We start from the raw sequence: 19,605 nt of genomic DNA on the forward strand, positions 1-19,605 counted from the left end.
ACCCACACCGTAACTAAAATAAAATCAGTGTCAGCCAAACACTAATCTTAGAGCATTGCTAAAAGCACACAACATTCTTAACATTAAAGCAGGGGTGAGGGGATTCTTCACTTTGTGCCAAAAAAGAAAATACCAGAAGCATCAGAAGAGTCCTCTGAGGACATTCTGTACACAAATCATCATCCCTGAAAAGTCACCTCTCCAGTGACCACCATGTCTCTTCTACTGGCCATCTATCACACCTGAAGAAAGGCCTTAAACATGGCTTTCCAGGCCAGACAGACAGACTGGCCCCCTCCCTGTTATCCTTCTGCTGTCAGGAAAAAAACCTTTATTCAGACAGACTTCCAAAAACTGACCAGTCACTGAGGAATGTTAATGATTGGAATGTTAAGGAAAAAGCAACATGGGATATACAGTGTAAGAAATAAAACATGTATGTGAGAGTCAGGATGACTCAGCAAAAGCAATTAGGAGCCACACAGGTGTAAAAGGTAATGTAATTAGCAAGTCCTAAATGCCAAGGACAGAAATGCAAAGTGGATAATTGAACACACCTGAGAATTGTTAAAGTGAACAAGGTGAGATGATGAAATCATTAATTGTGGGATGAACCAAGAGAACCAATGAAAATGGATGTACACGCCCACTGGGTGGAAACTGACAAGAGTGGATGGTGTTTTCCAATGACTATAATAATGGCTATGAATCCCAATGTATTGTGTGGGTAGTAGTAGTGGTTAGTAGAGAGGAGTTGTGTTGGATAGTTTTGGAGCTGTATATAGTAGAATAAAGTAGATCTTTTATATAAGACTACTGAGTTGTCTGGTGTCTTGGGTGAAGATACAAGAGCCAGCTGGATCCTGAAGAAGTGTGAAGACTTCTGTGGAAGCAAGAGTGAGAAGGCTTGGAGAGTTTGTCAGGGTCTTCAGCCTATTCTCTGTTACTCTGCTGCTTTAGAGCAAAGCTTTAACCACTGGCCAAAACTGGTCAGCGCCGGTGCGTAACAAGGTGGTGAGTTTGAGCCAGAGGTGAAGAGCTACAACTCCCATCATCCCTGACAAGGGTTATGGGCCCAGTCACTGCAGCACCCAGCATCCACAGAAGCTGAAAGTTCCAGAGAATGAAAGACAGTTTTGTGGAAGACAGATCAGAGCAAGCTGTTTGCGCTGCACTGATAAGCTCCGTGAGTAACTCCTCCTGCGTTTTGTTTAAGCCCGAAAAGGGTCAGCTGTGGGTTTTCTGAAATCAGATCAAAAGCTAAAGGAACCAGTTTTGCTGCAGAACTGGCTGTATGTTGTCTGAACTGATCATACCAGGTACAATGTGAGTACAGTCTTTTTCCTTTTTGTAGGGATGCCTGTAATGAATTCAGGGTAGCTTTGGAGCAGAATACTCCAGATTGCATATGAATTACTTCAGCTGGTGTAGGAGTGCTCTTGGATGAAGAAATGTAGGCCATGTTCATCATATTTGTAAATTATTATTATTCTGTTTATTTATATCCCGCCTTCTTCTCAGTACAGGGACTCACAAAACTGTGAATTACCATATATACTCAACTATAAGTTGACCTCATGTACAAATCTTGGATAGGCTTGGGGGCCAAAATTATGGATTTCGATATAACCCACAGACAAGTTTAGGGTAAAACTTAGGGACATGTAATGTAGGATGTAAAAGACAAAGTGAAGAAAAATGATGCCAAATAAATAAATAAATTGCTGCCATTTTCCCACCTAGGCATTCAAAGGCGGGTTACAGACCGCCAGAAAGTACACGACGAGTGCGTACTAGGGTCAGGAAGGAGCGGTGCTTCCGCACCCCCTAACCCTAGTACGTGCTCCGCGCGCACAAAATGGTGGCGCCCATTCCACACGTCCGCCGCCATGATTACGTCACGACCGCGCCGCCTCCACACGAGGCGGTGTGGTTGTGACATATTGAGGCCACGCCACGGCACATAGTGCACCTTTTCTCTGGCCCCAGAAGGAGCGCGATTTCCGCGCTCCTTCCTCGGAGCATCCGGGAGACGCGCGGTGTGGCAGCTCCCGGATGCTGCAAGCAGCGGCGGCGGGAGAGCACCGCTTCTTGGCGGTATGTAACCTGCCAAAGTTCCAGAAGAAGAGCTGCAACAGAGGAAGTAGAAGGGCTCAGTGCTTCTTTTAGGTTCTCCCAGGATGGATCAGATGGCTCTTGCCTTCAGCACTCTACTCAAAGAAGGGGGTGGTTTCTATTTTGATAAGGGTTAAGGTGAAGCACTTACATTGACCTGTGGGTGATCTGACCCAGTTTTTTGTGCTGATTTTTGACTATAATTTCTAGACTTATAATACAATAATACATCAGAAGACAAATCAGGATTGAAGATGACCTTAACAGATCATGCCACAAACATACAAAATTAATTTCAACATGGATAAATGTTACTACATTTGATTAGGTAAAATTCATGTGCAGAAATACAGTATTGATGACATCTGGCTTTATAGAAGTGCATGTGAAAATGTTCTCTGATTCTTAGTAGACCACAAGGGCAAAAGAAGTCAACAGAATCATGGTGTGTATAGTTCTGGGCCCCAAATGTTAACACTGGGAGGTGATATGATATCTATCTTTAAACAACTAAAGAATGGTTAGATGGAAGATGCAGCAAGCCTGCTTTTTGCTACTGAAGGTAGCACCCAAACCAACAGATTCAAATTTTAAAGTAACAGCTTTTTGACAAAGGTGTAAGGAATAGACTACTTCAGAAGGTGGCCGATTCTCTTTCCCTGGAGGCTTTTAAACAGAGATTTGATGTCCACCTTTAAGGGGATGCCTTAGCTGGGAATTCATGAACTGGCAGGAAATTGGACTAGACAGATGGTCCTTGGAATCCTTGGAAACCATTCCAAATTTATGAGTCTATGAACACTTTGAACTGAATCCAGAAACAGGACTCACCGTCAAGACATGTGGACAATTCCTAGTGTAACATGTTTGCACCTGTAACATTTTTGCACCTAAACTTAGGCATCTTCCTTATGATGTTAAAGTCTAACTTGATATAAAGTTTTCAGAAACCAGTGCATTACTCTTTATGTACTGTATTTTAAAATTACAGCAGCCAGTGCCTGTTGATTTAAAAGCCTTGTATCATTATCAAGTTTTCCAAATATGTCCCCAATATGTCAAAAACATTATGTCAACTCTTTTGCATAATCTGCATAACCAATCATTCTAAAAATTCTAATCTTCTTTAACAAATCACAATGCCTCCATATGGAAATGCAGAGAATGAAGTGGAATTTAAAAACACCCAGTTTTTCCTAGACTGTTGATAGTAACAACACTTAGCGCCAGTGCAGTGTATTGGTTTGAGCACTGGACTGTTGACCCTGGAGACCAGAGTTTGAATCCCACTGCGTGACCCTGAGCAAGTCATTCACATTCACTGACCCTAAGCAAGTCATTCAGAGAAAAGCAAAGGCAAACCAACTCTTTTAACAAAATCTTGCCAAGGCAACCCCATGATAGGTTCACCTTAGGGTCAACATAAGTGAAAAAAAAAAGACTTCAAGGTATACAACAGCAACAACCAGAAAATGAGTGTAATGGAAACGAAGGATGGGTAGAAAGGAATGCTAAGAACTGGGAGGTGCATTTTGAGGTGTTCATCCATCCATTTCAAGTGCAGGTTCTATAGCCTCATATTTTTTATAGAGGCATATGCCTAGTAAGGATGTACAACTATAGACTTTAAAATGTTGTTGGACTGCAGCTCTCTTCAGTACTAGTCACAATACACTATGGTGAAGGATGCTTGGAGTTGTAGTCCAAAAATATGGACTAGGGACAATGCTTCTCCAACACTCATTTTACACTACTACTCTTTTAACCATAATAGTCAGTGGGAGTGACCTGCAAACTCCTACTCAACCTTCCTACCAGAAATCAGGGAAGAGAAGCAGCAAGAAGAGGAACATCCGACCACCATCTTGAGGGGGAGAGATGCAGGCCAGCAACAACAGGCCTTGCCTGGAAGAAGAAAAGAGCCCTCCTTCCGACCACCATCTTGAGAGGGAGAGAGGATTTTTGTTTAATTGTATGAGATCGCTGATGTCACTGTTGATGTATTGTATTGCTTTGTGACATGTAGCTTGTATGTTGTAAACCGCTTTGATCTGGAGGAAAAGCGGTATACAAATAAAAATTATTATTATTATTATTATTATTAGCTATTGCTAAAACACAAGCAGTGCTATGTCCTATTCCAAATTAAAGAAGGTCTGACACAGAAGTGAAACAATTTAACAGAGCAATCATGTATTATTATTATTATTATTATTATTATTATTATTCTTTATTTCTAAAGCGCTATAATTATATTATATTGTATTATTGTCTCTGCCATTAATGAAAGACTTCAACATTCACAGAATTGGCAATGGGTGCACATGCCTGCATCCAAGTTAAGAAAGTTTGCTGTAATTGTAAGGAAAAAGGAGACATACTTTAAGACTTCATACAGACTGCTTGCAGCCTACCTATTATCTTTGCTATAGAATATCACGATGCTCAACCATGACAGTAGATGACGAGCTACTCAAGTCATTACTAATGTTTGTATACTATGGCCAGTCCTGGTTAGTACTTTGATGGGAGACTGTCAACAAATACCAGGTGCTGCAAACTATAGTTCAGAGGAAGGAACTGCAAAATGACCTCTGAATATTGCTTGCCTAAGAAAACACAATGAAATATGTAAGGTTGCCAGAAGTCAACAAGCAACATGAAAGCACATACATACATATCATCCTCTGATAGTGTTCAACCAGATTTTCTTACACATACACACACACTCTCTCTCACTCACACACACACCCCCCCCCCAAACAATCAATTTTCATCATAAAATATATCCTCTGAAGTTGAATTTCATTTGGAGTTAATAGATTATTTGCTGAATTTCCAAGCATGTTCCCTGGTCAACTCTAATAGCTATGATCTCGTTTTTTAAAAGAAAAAGTGATATTGTCAGTCCTCTGTATCCACTGATACTGTTTCCACTGATTCAATCATCCACAACTTGAAAACATGTATTTTTTTAAAACCCAAAATTCAAACCTTGATATTGCCATGTTATGTAAGAGACATCAATTTACTAAGCCACTGTATATAATGGGACTTGAGCAACCATGGAATCTGGTATCCATGGAGGGTTCCTGGAACAAAACCTCAGTGAGTACCAAGGGCCCAGTATAATTCCACATCCATGAGAAGCTGCATTATCTACATCTTCACATGACACCATGACAAGTAATTCAAATAATTTAACAGGATGGAGATTCTTCCAGATCTATAGCAGATCTGCCTCAGAAAACAGCCTCTGTCGAAATCAACATAGATCTGATAGGGCACATACTGAGGTATTGTACATACTTATAAGTACAGAAATTTTAGTCAAAACTTGACTCAAAAAGTTGACTTATCCACAGGTCAAGGTAAGTACTGTACTTTACTTTAACTGTACTTTAACTCTTATTAAAAAAGGAACCATCCCTTGGTGAAAGGTGAGAGTGTAATCTGTCCTGGAAGAACTGACCCACCATCCAGCCTTTAGGATGAGATAAACAGTATGCCTGCAGGGATTTTATAAATTCTTTAGCATTGTTTTCCTTTGTTTCATCCTTCATCTACCCTAGGTGGGAAAATGGCTGTGTTCTTTGGCTTCATTTTTCTTCACTTCGTCTTTTGTCACATGTCTCTAAATTTTACCGGCTTATCCATGGGTCATATCAAAATCCATAATTTTGGCCCCCAAACCTGCCCTCAACTTATATACGAGGTCAATTTAGAATTGAGTATATAATTTATGCCCAAGAACACCAGGACATTCGCACTGCAATGTTGTTGTTATTAGCTGCTGTCAAGTTGACGTCAATTTATGACGATCTTATGAATGAGACATCTCCAAGTCACCCTATCACTAACAAACCTACTCGGGTTTTGCAAACTCAAGGGTTATGGCTTTGACTCCATCCATCTCTAAAGTGGTCCTCCTCCATTGCTACTGCCTTCTACCTTACCAAGCCTTATTTTCTTTTATAGTGAGTCATCTTCTCATGATATTATTATTATTATTATTATTATTATTATTATTATTATTATCCTGCCTTTCTCCCAAAATGGAACCCAAGGCGGCTAACATACATAAAGCATAACAATTAAAATTGTACAATTAAAATCACAAAAATATAAAAATTATAAATATAAAAATTTAAAACCTACAAAGTTAAAATTAAACAGTCCAAGCCCAACCCTCTCATCTCCCTATAAAATCAAGCCTGCCAGAACTCAAAAGGCCTGTTTAAACAAAAATGTCTTTGCCTGCCAGCAGTGAGGGGGCCAGCCTAGTCTCCCGTGGAAGGGAGTTCACAGGGAAGGAACAGCCACTGAGAGGGCTCTCTCTCGGGTTCTCACCAGGAGAGCCTGGGATGGTGGTGGGACCGGGAGAAAGCCTTCTCCTGAAGATCTTAGGGCTCTAGGTGGTTCATATGGGGAGATACGGTCTTTCAAATAGTCTGGACCTAAGCTGTGTAGGGCTTTATAGGTCATAACCAGCACTTTGAATTGTGCTCGGAAACAGACCAGTATCCAGTGAAGCTGTTTCAATACAGGAGTTATATGCTCCCTGTAACTGGCACCGGTCAACATTCTGGCCGCAGCATTTTGGACTCACTGAAGTTTCCAAACAGTTTTCAAAGGCAGCCGCACATAGAGTGCGTTACAGTAGTCCAAACGGAATGTAACCAAAGCATGTGTCACTGTAGCCAGATCTAACCAATATGACCAAAGTATGCCAGTCTTAGTCTAGTCATCTTGGTTTCTAGGGAGAGCTCAGGCTTGATATGCTCTAGAACCCATTTATTTGTCTTTTTAGCAGTCTATAGTCTCTATAGAACTCTTCTGCAGCACCACACTTTATATGAGTTGATTTTATTCTTGTCAGTTTTCCTTGCCATCCAGCTTTCACAACCATACATAGAAATTGAAAATGTAAAAGGGCTACAAAGCAAGTATGACGTTACAAAACTTTCTTTGAGCTATAAAATGATCTCATCACACTTCCCACAGGGACATCTCTCACCAATTTAACAAGAGGACGTTGCTTCAATGATTCTGTATATACAGGAAACAAATATGCATTCCTGAGAATCTGTTTCTTTTTTTTTAAACACCATTTTATAAACACTGAAAAAATGTTGGGAGTTCATTTTTGTGCCTTATCCAAGCTCCTTGTTCAAGTCACATTGCTTCTTCATAGAATAAGTGTTCTATGTATCCCTACATCACTGTAACCCAACCCATTTCTTTGTCTTGTACAGCTTGCAAAAAAAAAAAAAGAAAAGAAAAATACCTTTTTTCATATCTATTTCACATTAAAATAAAGCAACTTGGCAAAATGTATTTGTGTCAAAACTAAAGCAGCATAGACAAAAAGGAAATAAGCAGTGATATGCAGTGCACTTCACCTATACAACCAGAAAAATGTTTACAGGCATATTCAGGAGTAAGTCTCACTGTGTTCAGTAGGGCTTACTTCCAGGTATGTGCGCCTAGGGCAGCAGCATTAGCTTCACATCTCATGTTCAACACACCTACAAAAATGTGCATATGAAAGGAATCTTTCAGTCTAACTCCTGTGCAAAATTAATCTTTAAACACAGTTTTCAGTAATGAACAGATTGCATTAAGGGGCTTCTGAAGTCAAACAAAGCCATCTTCAGATTGACAAACATAGCTATTTTTTTGTTCAACAGCAGATGGCAAGCCTCTTGAAAATGCCAACGTTAGAAAAGACACTTTAGAGGTACTATGATCCAACGAGATGCTCAATCATGTGTTCATTTATTTGGGAGGAGCCATAGCTCAGTAGTAGAGGACTCATAAGGTGCAAGATTCATTTCCCAACATCACAAGGAAGGGAGACCTCTGTCTGAAACTCTGCAGTTCTACTGTCAATCAGTTTAGACCAGGGAATGAGAAAGTATTGTCTTAATGAGGCCTGGGAGGCCCTAATTTGAGGTCCCTGAAATCCCACCCAAACCTTTCAGACTCCAACATCCCTGAATTGGCCCCCAACACCTCCACATACCTTAAAAGCTCCTGGAAAACTTTTTTTTAAAAAAGAATCTGTTGAAAATGAAATCACAAGTGACATGTCACATCAGATATGCTGGTATCTCTGCAATTGCCTGCCCAAAGCTATTCAAACTTTCCACCCTTAGGGCACTACAGAGTGAACCAATCATAAAAATGTTAGCAGAAGAAGGTCAAGTTTGGCATTATCAGCTAGTAAATTACAATACAATTTTATATTGAAATTTAATCCCTCTTTTCAAATTGTTAAATCCTTTGACATTTACATTCCTAGTACAGGGCGAGTCTTCCTTATACAGAATGCTTGGGAATAGAAGTCTTTTAGATTTTTTTCAATTTGGGAATATCTGAGATACCTTGGCACTGGGACTCAAGTCTAAACACAACATTCATTTATATTTGCTATACACATTATAAACATAGATTGAAGGTAAGTGTTGTTGTTGTTAACTGCCCTCAAGTCAATCTCGACCTATGGCAATCCTGTGAATGAGACATCTCCAAGACTCCCTGTCCTTCACTGCCCTGCTTAGTTCCTGGAAAGTCATACCTGTGACTTCCCTAATGGAGTCCATTCATCTAGCATATAGCCTTCCACTCTTTTTTTCTGTTTCCCTCCACCTTTCCTAACATTATTGTTTTTTCCAACGAGTCGTGCCTTCTCATGATGGGTATGAAGTACGACAGCCTACACAATATTTTTCAATAATTCTGTGCATGAAACTAAGTTTACGTACAAAACAAAGGTGTCAGTAGCTTGCTATCCATGAAAAAGATTTGGATTTTGGAGCATTTCAGATTTTTGGATAAGGGAGACTCAACCTATAGCAGTGAACTCCACAATTCAGGTTTTCCCTCTAAGGTTAAACACAGGCAGTGGCTCTGAATGTAAGACTCCATCTTCACAGTTTACTGATTCAAAGGCTCTAATTGGGGGATTCTGTTTTACATTACTTCCGTAAGCAAGCATGCATGTGCGCGCATGCACACACACACAAATACAAACACATACACAGGCCTCAGAGTTTTTTTTATTCATTCCTGTCAGTTTTTCATACCTAACTTGTAACATCTCTCCAAACTCTGCCAATTTATTCAGCCTTTCCCTTGCACTAAAGATTCTGCAATACTGAAGTCAACATGAAAGTGGGTGGAGTCTTACTAGAGAATCCTGGTCTATAGTTTGAGAAAGGCTGAAGTAGACAACACTTCCATCATCTGAACAATCATCTAGTCAAGGATAAAGCAGTTACCTTTGTTCCTACTGACCCGGTTATATAAATGCATTAGAAAATCTTAGTTGATTTATACTCTGATCAGCTGAAGAGTTCCAACAACAGGTTCCTTTAAAATAATTTACAAAACCTGAATGTAGCTTACATCATCTTTCTGGAGTTATTCCTTTCTTACAAAATCACACAGGTAGGAATACTTCCTAAAACACTAACTCTGAAGTACATCCATGTCTCTAACAGCAAAGAAAGGATCTCTTTCTCTTCAGGAGTAGTTTTTAATCATATGCAGTCCTATTCACACTTTCCCAGATGTAAATCTCAGTGAATACAGTGAGATATACATATACTTATTTAAAATTTATAAAATTAATTGACTAAGATAGCCTTAATCAGGAGATGACTTTAGTTTCTGTATCTTTCAACATTACAAACTGTAGCTTCCAAAAAACCTCTGAAGCAGGAGATTCAAATCTGCATTCAGATTTAAGAAATACAACATATGCTGAAAGAAATAAAATATGGCATACCTTGCGCAAGCATAGTGAACTCCAAAAAGAGTGCTATGTGATAAAGTTCCATAGCTTCTTCAGCTCTTGTCATGCTTGGCTTTCCTGCTACAAGAGCCTGAACTTCACTAAGACTTCCCACTGAAGGACTGCTGTGCAAAATAGAGAGATCCACCAAGTCTGTGTACATACAGTTTAAAATTACTCTCACATATTTTTTTGGTATAATAGATTCATCCAGTATAATTCTTGTTGGAGTCCTTAGTGTTCTATCTGTGATTTCTTCACCAGTCCGTATCCTCCGTTGCAACAAATGCCGAAAAAATGGCGACCGTGATGAAATTATAGCTTTGTGTGCTCTGAGCTCCTCATCTAAGCAGCCCTGACTTCCACCATAAGCTTCAACCAGTTCAGAGTCAGATGCAAAGCTGAGAATCACATCATAGTAACACATATAGTCTAACAGTCCTCGCATATCAACATCCAAAGAATTTGGTGTACCAAATTCCTCACTAAGCTGCATGAGGATGTCAACATTTTGAAATCTTGAATCCTCCATTCCAAATTCTCCTGTGTACAGGTAGTGTAACAAAGCTGAAAACATGGGCAGGTCTATCCCAGCTGTGTTGATATCCATTATAATCTCTGCACCGTATTCTGGTGAAGAAGAAAGCAGGGTCTTAAAAAATGGGCACCTTGCAGCTAAAATTGCACGATGCACAGGGAAACAAGTCTCTTGGAATATGAGATCTACATCCGTACAATATTTAAACTCGTACAGTTCAGCCATATCCTTCTGTAGTGTTTTGGCTTCTGGTCTTGCCAAACTAGCTTGTAGAGAAAGCTCTTTTAAAGCTGACGTCCCTTCATATTCTTCCACTAATGCATTGACATCTCTAACATCCCAGCCTGAAAGGAGCTCCCGCATCTGCTTGGCATGATCAGCAGACCGGCTAGACTTTCGGCGCTTAATAAATTTCTTTTTGAGGGTAGCAAGGCCAGAGCTTTTCTTCTTCTTGTCTTGAGGTTTTTCATGACCATGGTCAAGGCTATACAGTTTAGATTCACAACCATAGCCTTGATGGGAGTAGGATGATGTTCCTGAAAGGGAAATGAAAGATCCGTGGGGTTACAGTGTGGATTTAATGTGAAAACCTTAAATGAATAAACAACTGTTTCAGGATTGGATATTATTTATGTAAAACAATTAAATGGCACATGTCCATGTGCTCAAGTGGACTTGCATCAGGGTAGGAATCATACAAACCTCCAGACACTGTTGGGTTGTAACTCATAGCATTCCGTACCATTGGCTATACCAGCTAGGGATGCTGGGAAATTGTTGTTGCAAGTCATGAGTGGGAATTGTGCTGCAGAGGTTGTTGAATTCCCACTCATGACTTGCAACAACAATTTACTCAAACACAAATATGAAAACCAAAGGCTTCTAGACAAAGACTAAGGAAGGCAGAAACAGCAGAAATCCTGAAAATCAACAATCCAGGTCTCAAAAGCAACAGATCACGTGGAAATCATTTTAAGTCAGCAGTCACCTTTTAATCTGCATATGTACAAATTCTATATGCTCCTGTTCCTCTGTCCTCATGCCCTGACGCTTCTCTATCTTTGAACTTTTCTTAAAAACAGTAATACTGTCATGATCCATTTTAGATCAGAATCATTTCAACTCACTGGCTGTAAACAAGTATCACAGGCAAAAGGATTTCTTTGGAAAGAATTCATTTTAAAAGCCCCTCCCTCTTATTTGCATCAATTACAATAGGAAGAACTGGGCAAGTCCTATATTCCTATCATTTAGTTAAAGGGGGGGAGCTACTGTTCGGTGGTTTCACTATTCCCATTTCTTATAATTTTTCATTCTCCCATTTCCAAAGATTACTTATTTTTGTATAGCCAAAGACAGCCAACATACCAAGGAGATTCAAGGAGGAGGAGGAGGAGGAGGAGGAACAGCAGAAAAAACAAGGCATAAAGCAGTGGTGTATTTTACTTGCATCATATATCAATGTACAAAGTCAGCCTGCTTTTCTATGTGCATGATCTGCTGCATATGTAAAGCTGTCTCTGAAGCTAACCCTGAGAACATCAAGATGACATATAAAACCTTGAACCATTTCTACCCCACAGCAGGCCAAGAAACCATCACTTATGTTCTTGAACATGTTGTAGTTTGAACTCCTGAGTTTTGCTTATACAATTAGAACAATAATAGATTAAATTGATGCCATACCATTCCAAATGCATGATGGTTTTCCTAAATTTCAGTACTGCTTTTATACTCCTCTGTATACTTGCCCAGGGATGAAATTTTGGGCCAGCTTTACAGAATTCTAATCTGCTAGCAAATGGAGTTTAAAACATTGAGATATAAATTTACAGTGTTCTAGATATCATGGTGGCTCAGTTGGGGAACAACTCTACAGGAGGATCTCTGCTTCCCAGCCATGATACTGGGTCCTCTTGCTATTTGGGCATACAAACAGTTTTAAGCGAATTCTGGTAAAAACATTGTTAGAATTCACCAATGACAACTAGTCAAAAAGAAGTCTAGAATAGACGCAAATGGAAAGAATAAAATAGAAAAATCTGCAAAGGCAAAATTTGTTGGTATTTGGCTTGGACAGTTCTACTTGGCAGGGAAAGCAAATGTGAATGTTCCATTATTATAATTCATCCATGGAGCCAGTCATAATCTGACAGATTACATGGTTACTTATCCATCTTCTTGAGAACAGCTCAAAAAGGTAGACATCCATTTTTGGCCTACATTTGTTTAATCTAGAGAAGAGGGCTGTCAAGGAAATTCCTAAAGGCCATATCATTGCTGTTGGTGTAACCAGAAGCAATCACAGGCATCAAGGAGTACCAAAGGGCCACATTTTATGGTGGCTTGGGTTGTCTGGGGCATTTATAGCCCAAGTTGCTCCAGTTTTTTAATGGTGACTTCAGGGATCTCATAGAGGCATCAAAAAGCTGTTTTAAGGCCACATTCAACCTGTGGGTCATACCTTCTGTATGTACACTGATTAAATTGCAAGCAAGGTACCGTTTTTATATGGAGCAGTATCCACTCCTTCGATATACATAAAAGTCCAACTATCACCCTATCACCCACCTTCATATAAAGACCACCTTACCCCAAACTCTAAACCATTTTAAATGAAAAGATTCTAACAGGACATTGAAAAAAATCTCCTATTCCTTCCCTCCCACTCCCAAAACGTGAAGAAAAAGCACTGAAGAAAATGCAAGCTGCAGATACTCAACAGCAAGTGTGGCATTAGGTGATGTTTCCACAGGGTTTAGGATTAATTAATCCCCACATTTTACCCCAAGCAAGAACATTCTCGCTGTTAGATCTAATGGGCAACTATGAGATCCTATTTTAATAATGTACTTATTCCAAGTTTATGCCAAAGGCAAAACCTGATTAATACATGGAGATTTAATATCACTGCTATAATTCTGAAATCCCCAGACTTTTACCAGCTTCCAATCCCATGGGGGGAAAACTCATTTTAACTAAATGTCTCCTCTTTCTAATCTGACCTTTTCTTTCATGGTAGCAAAAAGAAAAGTTAAAATACTTTATCCGTGAAAAACTGGTCAGCAAAATGCTGTGAACTTTAAGATGTTTTCCATACACCACAGCCTCCCCATGGTTTTCAGCCAATGGTATTTTAAAAATAAATGTCTTCCCAAAAGAATCATCTTGAATATTGTTCATGTCTATTACTAGAAAGCATACAGATTTTACTAATGAGACTATGGGTTGAAACAGACCTCTTTGCCATCCAGGACTTACTTACTTACTTATTTATTTATACTCCACTCTTCAGCAACAAAGGCTCTCAGAGCAGCTTACAATTTTTTTAAATTAGACAGTTCCCTACCCTCAAGCTTACAATATAAAAAACTTCAGCATGAGAGCTACAGAATGCATGCTATATTCCACTCAAATACAAATTCTACTGATCTGAATAGTTACTGAGCACATCCAATGGAGGCCAGCCTTTGTTTATGATATAATAATAATAATAACAACAACAACAACAACAACCAGAGTGTGTACTACAGCTTCAAGGTCCCTTCAGTCGAGGTAGGGTCGCAGTTGGTGTATCAACCGAAATTGGTACCAAGCACTTCTTGGCCATCGCATCCACTTGAGATGACAAACGTAAAGACTGATCCAGAAGTACTCCCAAACTGCGAACGTCATCCTTCAAGGGAAGTGTGATCCCATCAAGGAGTGGTGGACAAATTTCCGTGGACTTGAATGGTGGACTTCATGCTCCGCAGAGGGGAGACTCGCCAATGAGGTGAATGGAGCCCGCTCCTGCGGTGCCCACCTTATGCTTGTGTGCAGGAGAGCACCCCATTCATTTCAACAAGGCTTGATTATCTGCGAGTCTCCTAACTCGTGGTGGCGGGGTTGTCTGGAAAAGATCCCCCACAAATTTGGAGGGGAAACTAGTACTTTGAGTATTTATTTGATTAATGGTTCTCACAAACCTGAAACAACTGCAGTAATGATTCAAATATTAATTGTACATTAATACAATACAGTATGTAATGTGGCCCTATGTTTAGTATGAGTCAACTTCATTGGGTGACTTCAAGCTCTAGTACTAATGAAGGAGAAAACATTATCTCTATCTACTTCTTCCACACTGTTCTGATTTTATAAGTCTTTCCATTCATGTGCTCAATACCTCTGAGAGAAATCTGACAGACTTGCACAATGCCACCCAATAAGCTTCATGCTTGAGCAGGAATTATAAATCTTCCCAGACCAGGTTCAATCTCTTGCAAAACTGGTATTTACTGCAAACTTGGTTTAGATGTAGATAAAAACAAAGCTATACAAAATTCTGCTATGGTACGGCAGCTGAAAGCAAGCAGAGCTGACAATATAATAGCAGTTTCAGCAATGCAGACTACTGTTCAGTGGAAAGTGTGCAAACTTACCAATTTTTCAAACAGTAGCTATTCTCTTAAGCGCACTGAGTTTGTCATTCTTCACTGCAGATATCAGAGGAAGAAATGTGCTATACAATTACACAAACTAAAAGTTAATAAATATAAATTCTTATCTATAAATGTCTGTTGTGCCTGAGAATATCAGAGGAAGAATTATGCTATACAAATACACAAACTAAAAGTTAATAAATATAAATTCTTACCTATGAATGTCTGTTGTGCCTGAGAATTTCCCCCTACCCTTGGGGAACACGAATGAGGGTAGTTCGAAGCATTAGCACCCATTTTCTTCAGTCACTCAGGCATTCCATTTGCGGGCTCATCAGCGCACAATCCCATAATCCATCATAAAGGTTATGACACAATTCAGGCGGGATCTTTGCCTCCATTTCTGAACAGAAAAAACAAAAAATCATTACTATTTTTAACAAATACACAGTTGCATTAAAAATGTGTTTAACAGTATACAGTTATTATTGCTGCTTATTCATTTAGATGCTGCCTTTTCCTAATAATAGAGATTCAAAGAAGTTTACAAAAAATTAAATACAATTAAAAGCATCTACAAAGACATAAGTTAAAACACATTTTTATTAAAATGCAATTAAAGCACAACATTAAACTCTTGAAAATGGATCCATTAAAAGACAAACATAAGCAAAACAACATACCATTAAAAGACTTTGTAGTCAATTCCTAAAAGCTTGCTTAAGCAGCAAGATTTTTATTTGCTTACTGAAGGATAGAAAGGAGGGGGCCTGAAAAGGGCGTTCCAAAGCCTGGGAGCAATAATCAAATGTGTGTGGAAAAGCGGTGGGACCAAGAGATGATTCTCTCCTGGATATCATAAAGCCTAGGCAGGCTCATATTGGAAGATAGAGTCTTTCAGACAGCCTGGTCTCAAGCTATATAAGCCTTTATAGGTCAAAGCAAGCACTTTTAATTGGGCCCCTGGAAGCTAGCAGAGCTCTTGCAACAAGGGAGCTGTATGCTTCTTTTAGCTAGTTCTTTAATTATTTGGTTGCAGCTCTCTTTGGAACAAAGTGTGCTTGCACACACCTTCAAGTTACCTGTTGACTTATGGGGACTCCATGACTTTCATTGGAATATTATGGAAGGCGAAAGGCATGGAGAAAAGTGTCAAACTGACATAGAGGAAACAAGAAAAAAAGTGCAAGGACCCAACAGTGAGAGGCAAAAATACTTCCACAAGCAGCAAGTAAAAGGGACCCGTGGTCTGCGATGTCTCTACACTAATGCACAGAGCATGGGAAATAAGCAAGATGAACTTGAACTCCTAGTACAACAAAGCAAATATAACAGGTATCACTGAAACCTGGTGGGATGAGTCTCAGAACTGGAATGTAGAAATAGAGGGGTATAGCCTTTTTAAGAGAAACAGGTCAAACAAGAAAGGAGGAGGAATAGCACTATATGTCAGAGATATTTACACCAGTAAAGAGATCCAGGACATCAATACTGGAAGCCAGGTAGAGAGCATACGGATAAAAATTAAAGGGGAGGGAAACAACAAGGATATTATGGTGGGAGTCTACTACAGACCGCCCAGTCAGATGGAGGAATTGGATGACGCCTTTCCTAGAACAGATGACTACACACTCAGAAAGGAGAGATGTAGTACTGATGGGTGACTTCAACTATCCTGATATTTGCTGGAATTCAAACCCAGCCAAATCCTCAAGGTCTAGCAAATTCCTCACTTGCCTCGAAGACAATTTCATTTTCCAAAAGGTGGTAAAGGCAACAAGGGGGCCAGCTATTTTGGATCTGATCCTAACCAACAAGGATGACTTGGTTAATGGGGTGCAAGTGGTGGGATTCTTAGGTAGAAGTGACCATGTTCTCCTGGAGTTTGTTATACAGTGGAAAGGAGAAACCAGGCATAGTCAGACACGCATCTTAGACTTTAGGAGAGCTGATTTCAGTAAACTTAGAGAAGTATTGAGGGCAATCCTGTGGTCAGAAATACTAAAAGAGAAGGGAGTTCAGGATGGATGGGAGTTTCTCAAAAGGGAGATACTGAAGGCACAATTTCAAACAGTTCCAGTGAGGAAGAAAAATGGGAGGTGTCTCAAGAAACCAGGATGGATGACTAAGGCCCAGAACAGACAGGCCCTTTGCGGCACGCCCATGACATGCTAGGGTTGCTTGGGGGAGGGGCATGCACACCCCCCGCAACCCTAGCATGTCATGGGTGTGTCCAAGCTGCACGGCACCATCCAGATGGTGCACGCAGCAATGACGTGCCAGCGGCGCAGCATCCAAACGGCGCTGCGCCACTGGCACATCATCACACCGTTGCTGGCGCTTTGGCTGTCCAACAGCGCCATGCAATTTGGTTGCTACGGCGCTGCTGCAGAGCAAGGAGAGCGACGTTTTTTTGGTGCTCTATACTGCGCCTAAGGAACTTTCAACTGAGCTAACTTTTAAATGGAACATGTATAAGAAATGGAAAAAAGGAGAAACCACCAAAGGGGAATTCAAACAAATAGCAAGCACATGTAGGGGTAAAGTCAGAAAAGCTAAAGCACAGAATGAACTCAGGCTTGCTAGAGAGGTTAAGAACAACAAAAAGGGCTTTTTTGGATATGTCTGCAGCAAAAGGAAGAAGAAGGAAATGGTAGTGCCGCTACGTGGAGAAGATGGCAAAATGCTAACAGAAGACAGAGAAAAGGCAGAATTACTCAACACCTTCTTTGCCTCAGTCTTCTCAGAAAAGGCAAAGGGTTTCTCAACCTGAGGAAAATGGAGCAGAGGACAGAATAGGGGAATTTCAGCACAGAATAAGAAAAGAGATAGTACAGGAATACCTTGTTAATCTAAATGAATATAAGTCTCCAGGACCAGATGAACTACATCCAAGGGTATTAAAAGAACTGGCAAATGTAATATCGGAGCCATTGGCAATAATCTTTGAGAACTCCTGGAGAACAGGAGAAGTGCAACAGACTGGAGGAGGGCAAACATTGTCCCCATCTTCAAAACGGGGAAAAAAGAGGATCCCAACAATTATCGTCCAGTTAGTCTGACATCAATACCAGGAAACATTCTAGAGCAGATCATTTCATAGAGAGTCTGTGAACATCTAGAAGGCAATTCTATAATCACAAAGAGTCAACATGGGTTTCAGAGAAACAAGTCTATCTTGACTTCAGTAAGGCCTTTGACAAAGTTTCCCATGACCTTCTTGCAAACAAGCTTGTAACATGTAGGTCAGATAAGGTGGATTTGTAATTGGTTGACCGGCCAAACTCAAAGGGTGCTCAACAATGGCTCCTTTTCATCCTGGAGAGAAGTGACCAGGGGGGTGCCACAGGGTTCTTTCCTGGGCCCAGTGCTATTCAACATCTTTATCAATGACTTGGATGACAGAATTGGGGGCATACTTATCAAATTTGCAGATGACACGAAATTAGGAGGAGTAGCTAATACCCCTGAGGACAGAATCAAACTTCAGAATGACAACATATTAGAAAGCTGGGCCAAAGCTAACAAGATGAAATTCAACACGGAGAAATGTAAGGTACTGCACTTAGGGCGGAAAAATGAAGCACACAGATATAGGTTGGGGGACAACAGGCTGAACAAGACTACATGTGAAAGGGATCTGGGAGTCCAAGTAGACCACAAGTTGAATATGAGTGCGATGCAGCAGCTAAAAAGGCCAATGCAATTTTAGGCTGCAATTTTAGGTCTAAATCAAGACAAGTAATAGTGCCACTGTATTCTGCTTTGGTCAGGCCTCACCTGGAATAGTGTGTCCAATTCTGAGCACCACAATTAAAAAAGAACACTGAGAAATTGGAGCGTGTCCAAAGAAGGGCGACTAAAATGGTGAAGGGTCTAGAAACCATGTCCTATGAGGAACGACTTAGGGAGCTGGGGATGTTTAGCCTGGAGAAGGGAAGGTTAAGAGGTGATATGATAGCCCTGTTTATATATCTTAAGGGATGTCATATTGAGGAGGGAACAAGCTTGTTTTCTGCTGCTCCAGAAAACAGGACCCGGAACAATGGATGCAAGCTACAGGAAAAGAGATTCCACCTCAACATTAGGAGGAACTTTCTGACAGTAAGGGCTGTTTGACAGTGGAACAAACTCCCTCGGAGTGTAGTGGAGTCTCCTTCCTTGGAGGTCTTTAAACAGGGGCTGGATGGTCATCTGTCGGGGATGCTTTGATTGAGAGTGCCTGCATGGCAGGGGATTGGACTGGATGGCCCTTGTGGTCTCTTCCAACTCTACGATTCTATGATTCTAGGTCCGTCATGGCGAACCTATGGCACTCGTGCCACGGGTGGCACGCGACACCATTTCGCTGGGCCCGGGGCAAGGGAGAAGGCGGAACGGGCACGTGCCCGTTCCGCCTCCTCCCTGACATTTTCGGGCCTCCCGCTGTCTCTCTGAGAAAGCAAGAAAATGGAGCCTGGAAGGAGGAGACAGAGGCACACACGTCTGTCTCCTCCTTCTCTCCCGGCTTCTCTTCGCTCCGCGTGAAAGGACTCCATGGAGCCCTTTCGCGGGGAGCGAAGGGCCGAGAAGGCGGCTGGGACGCGTGCCCAGCCGCCTCCTCCTGCCATTCTCTTCGCTCTCCGCGAAAGGCCGAGGAGAAGCCGGCTGGGACGCGTGCCCAGCTTCCTTCTCCTGCCTTTCCCTTCTTTTGCCGGCCTCTGACGGCCCCAGAAGGGACCCTCAGGGGC

The 19,605-nt window shown here is 40.8% G+C and overlaps 1 protein-coding gene across 1 annotated transcript in view; it reads right to left on the minus strand.

Annotated features, from left to right (window-relative positions):
* BTBD7 (BTB domain containing 7) overlaps positions 1 to 19,605 on the minus strand; it is a 103,958-nt gene that overhangs the window by 48,111 nt on the left and 36,242 nt on the right. Inside the window, exons 2-3 of the mRNA XM_089522435.1 lie at positions 15,091 to 15,278; positions 9,908 to 10,987 (exon numbers count right to left, since the gene is read on the minus strand). Coding sequence (XP_089378561.1) covers positions 9,908 to 10,987; positions 15,091 to 15,172 — 1,162 coding nt within the window. The 5' untranslated portion in view covers positions 15,173 to 15,278. The remainder of the gene's footprint in view (positions 1 to 9,907; positions 10,988 to 15,090; positions 15,279 to 19,605) is intronic.

This window comes from Sceloporus occidentalis, unplaced genomic scaffold, assembly GCF_023333645.1.
Source record: "Sceloporus occidentalis isolate IW3139 unplaced genomic scaffold, rSceOcc1.0.p SCAF_4, whole genome shotgun sequence".
Lineage (NCBI taxonomy): Eukaryota > Metazoa > Chordata > Lepidosauria > Squamata > Phrynosomatidae > Sceloporus > Sceloporus occidentalis.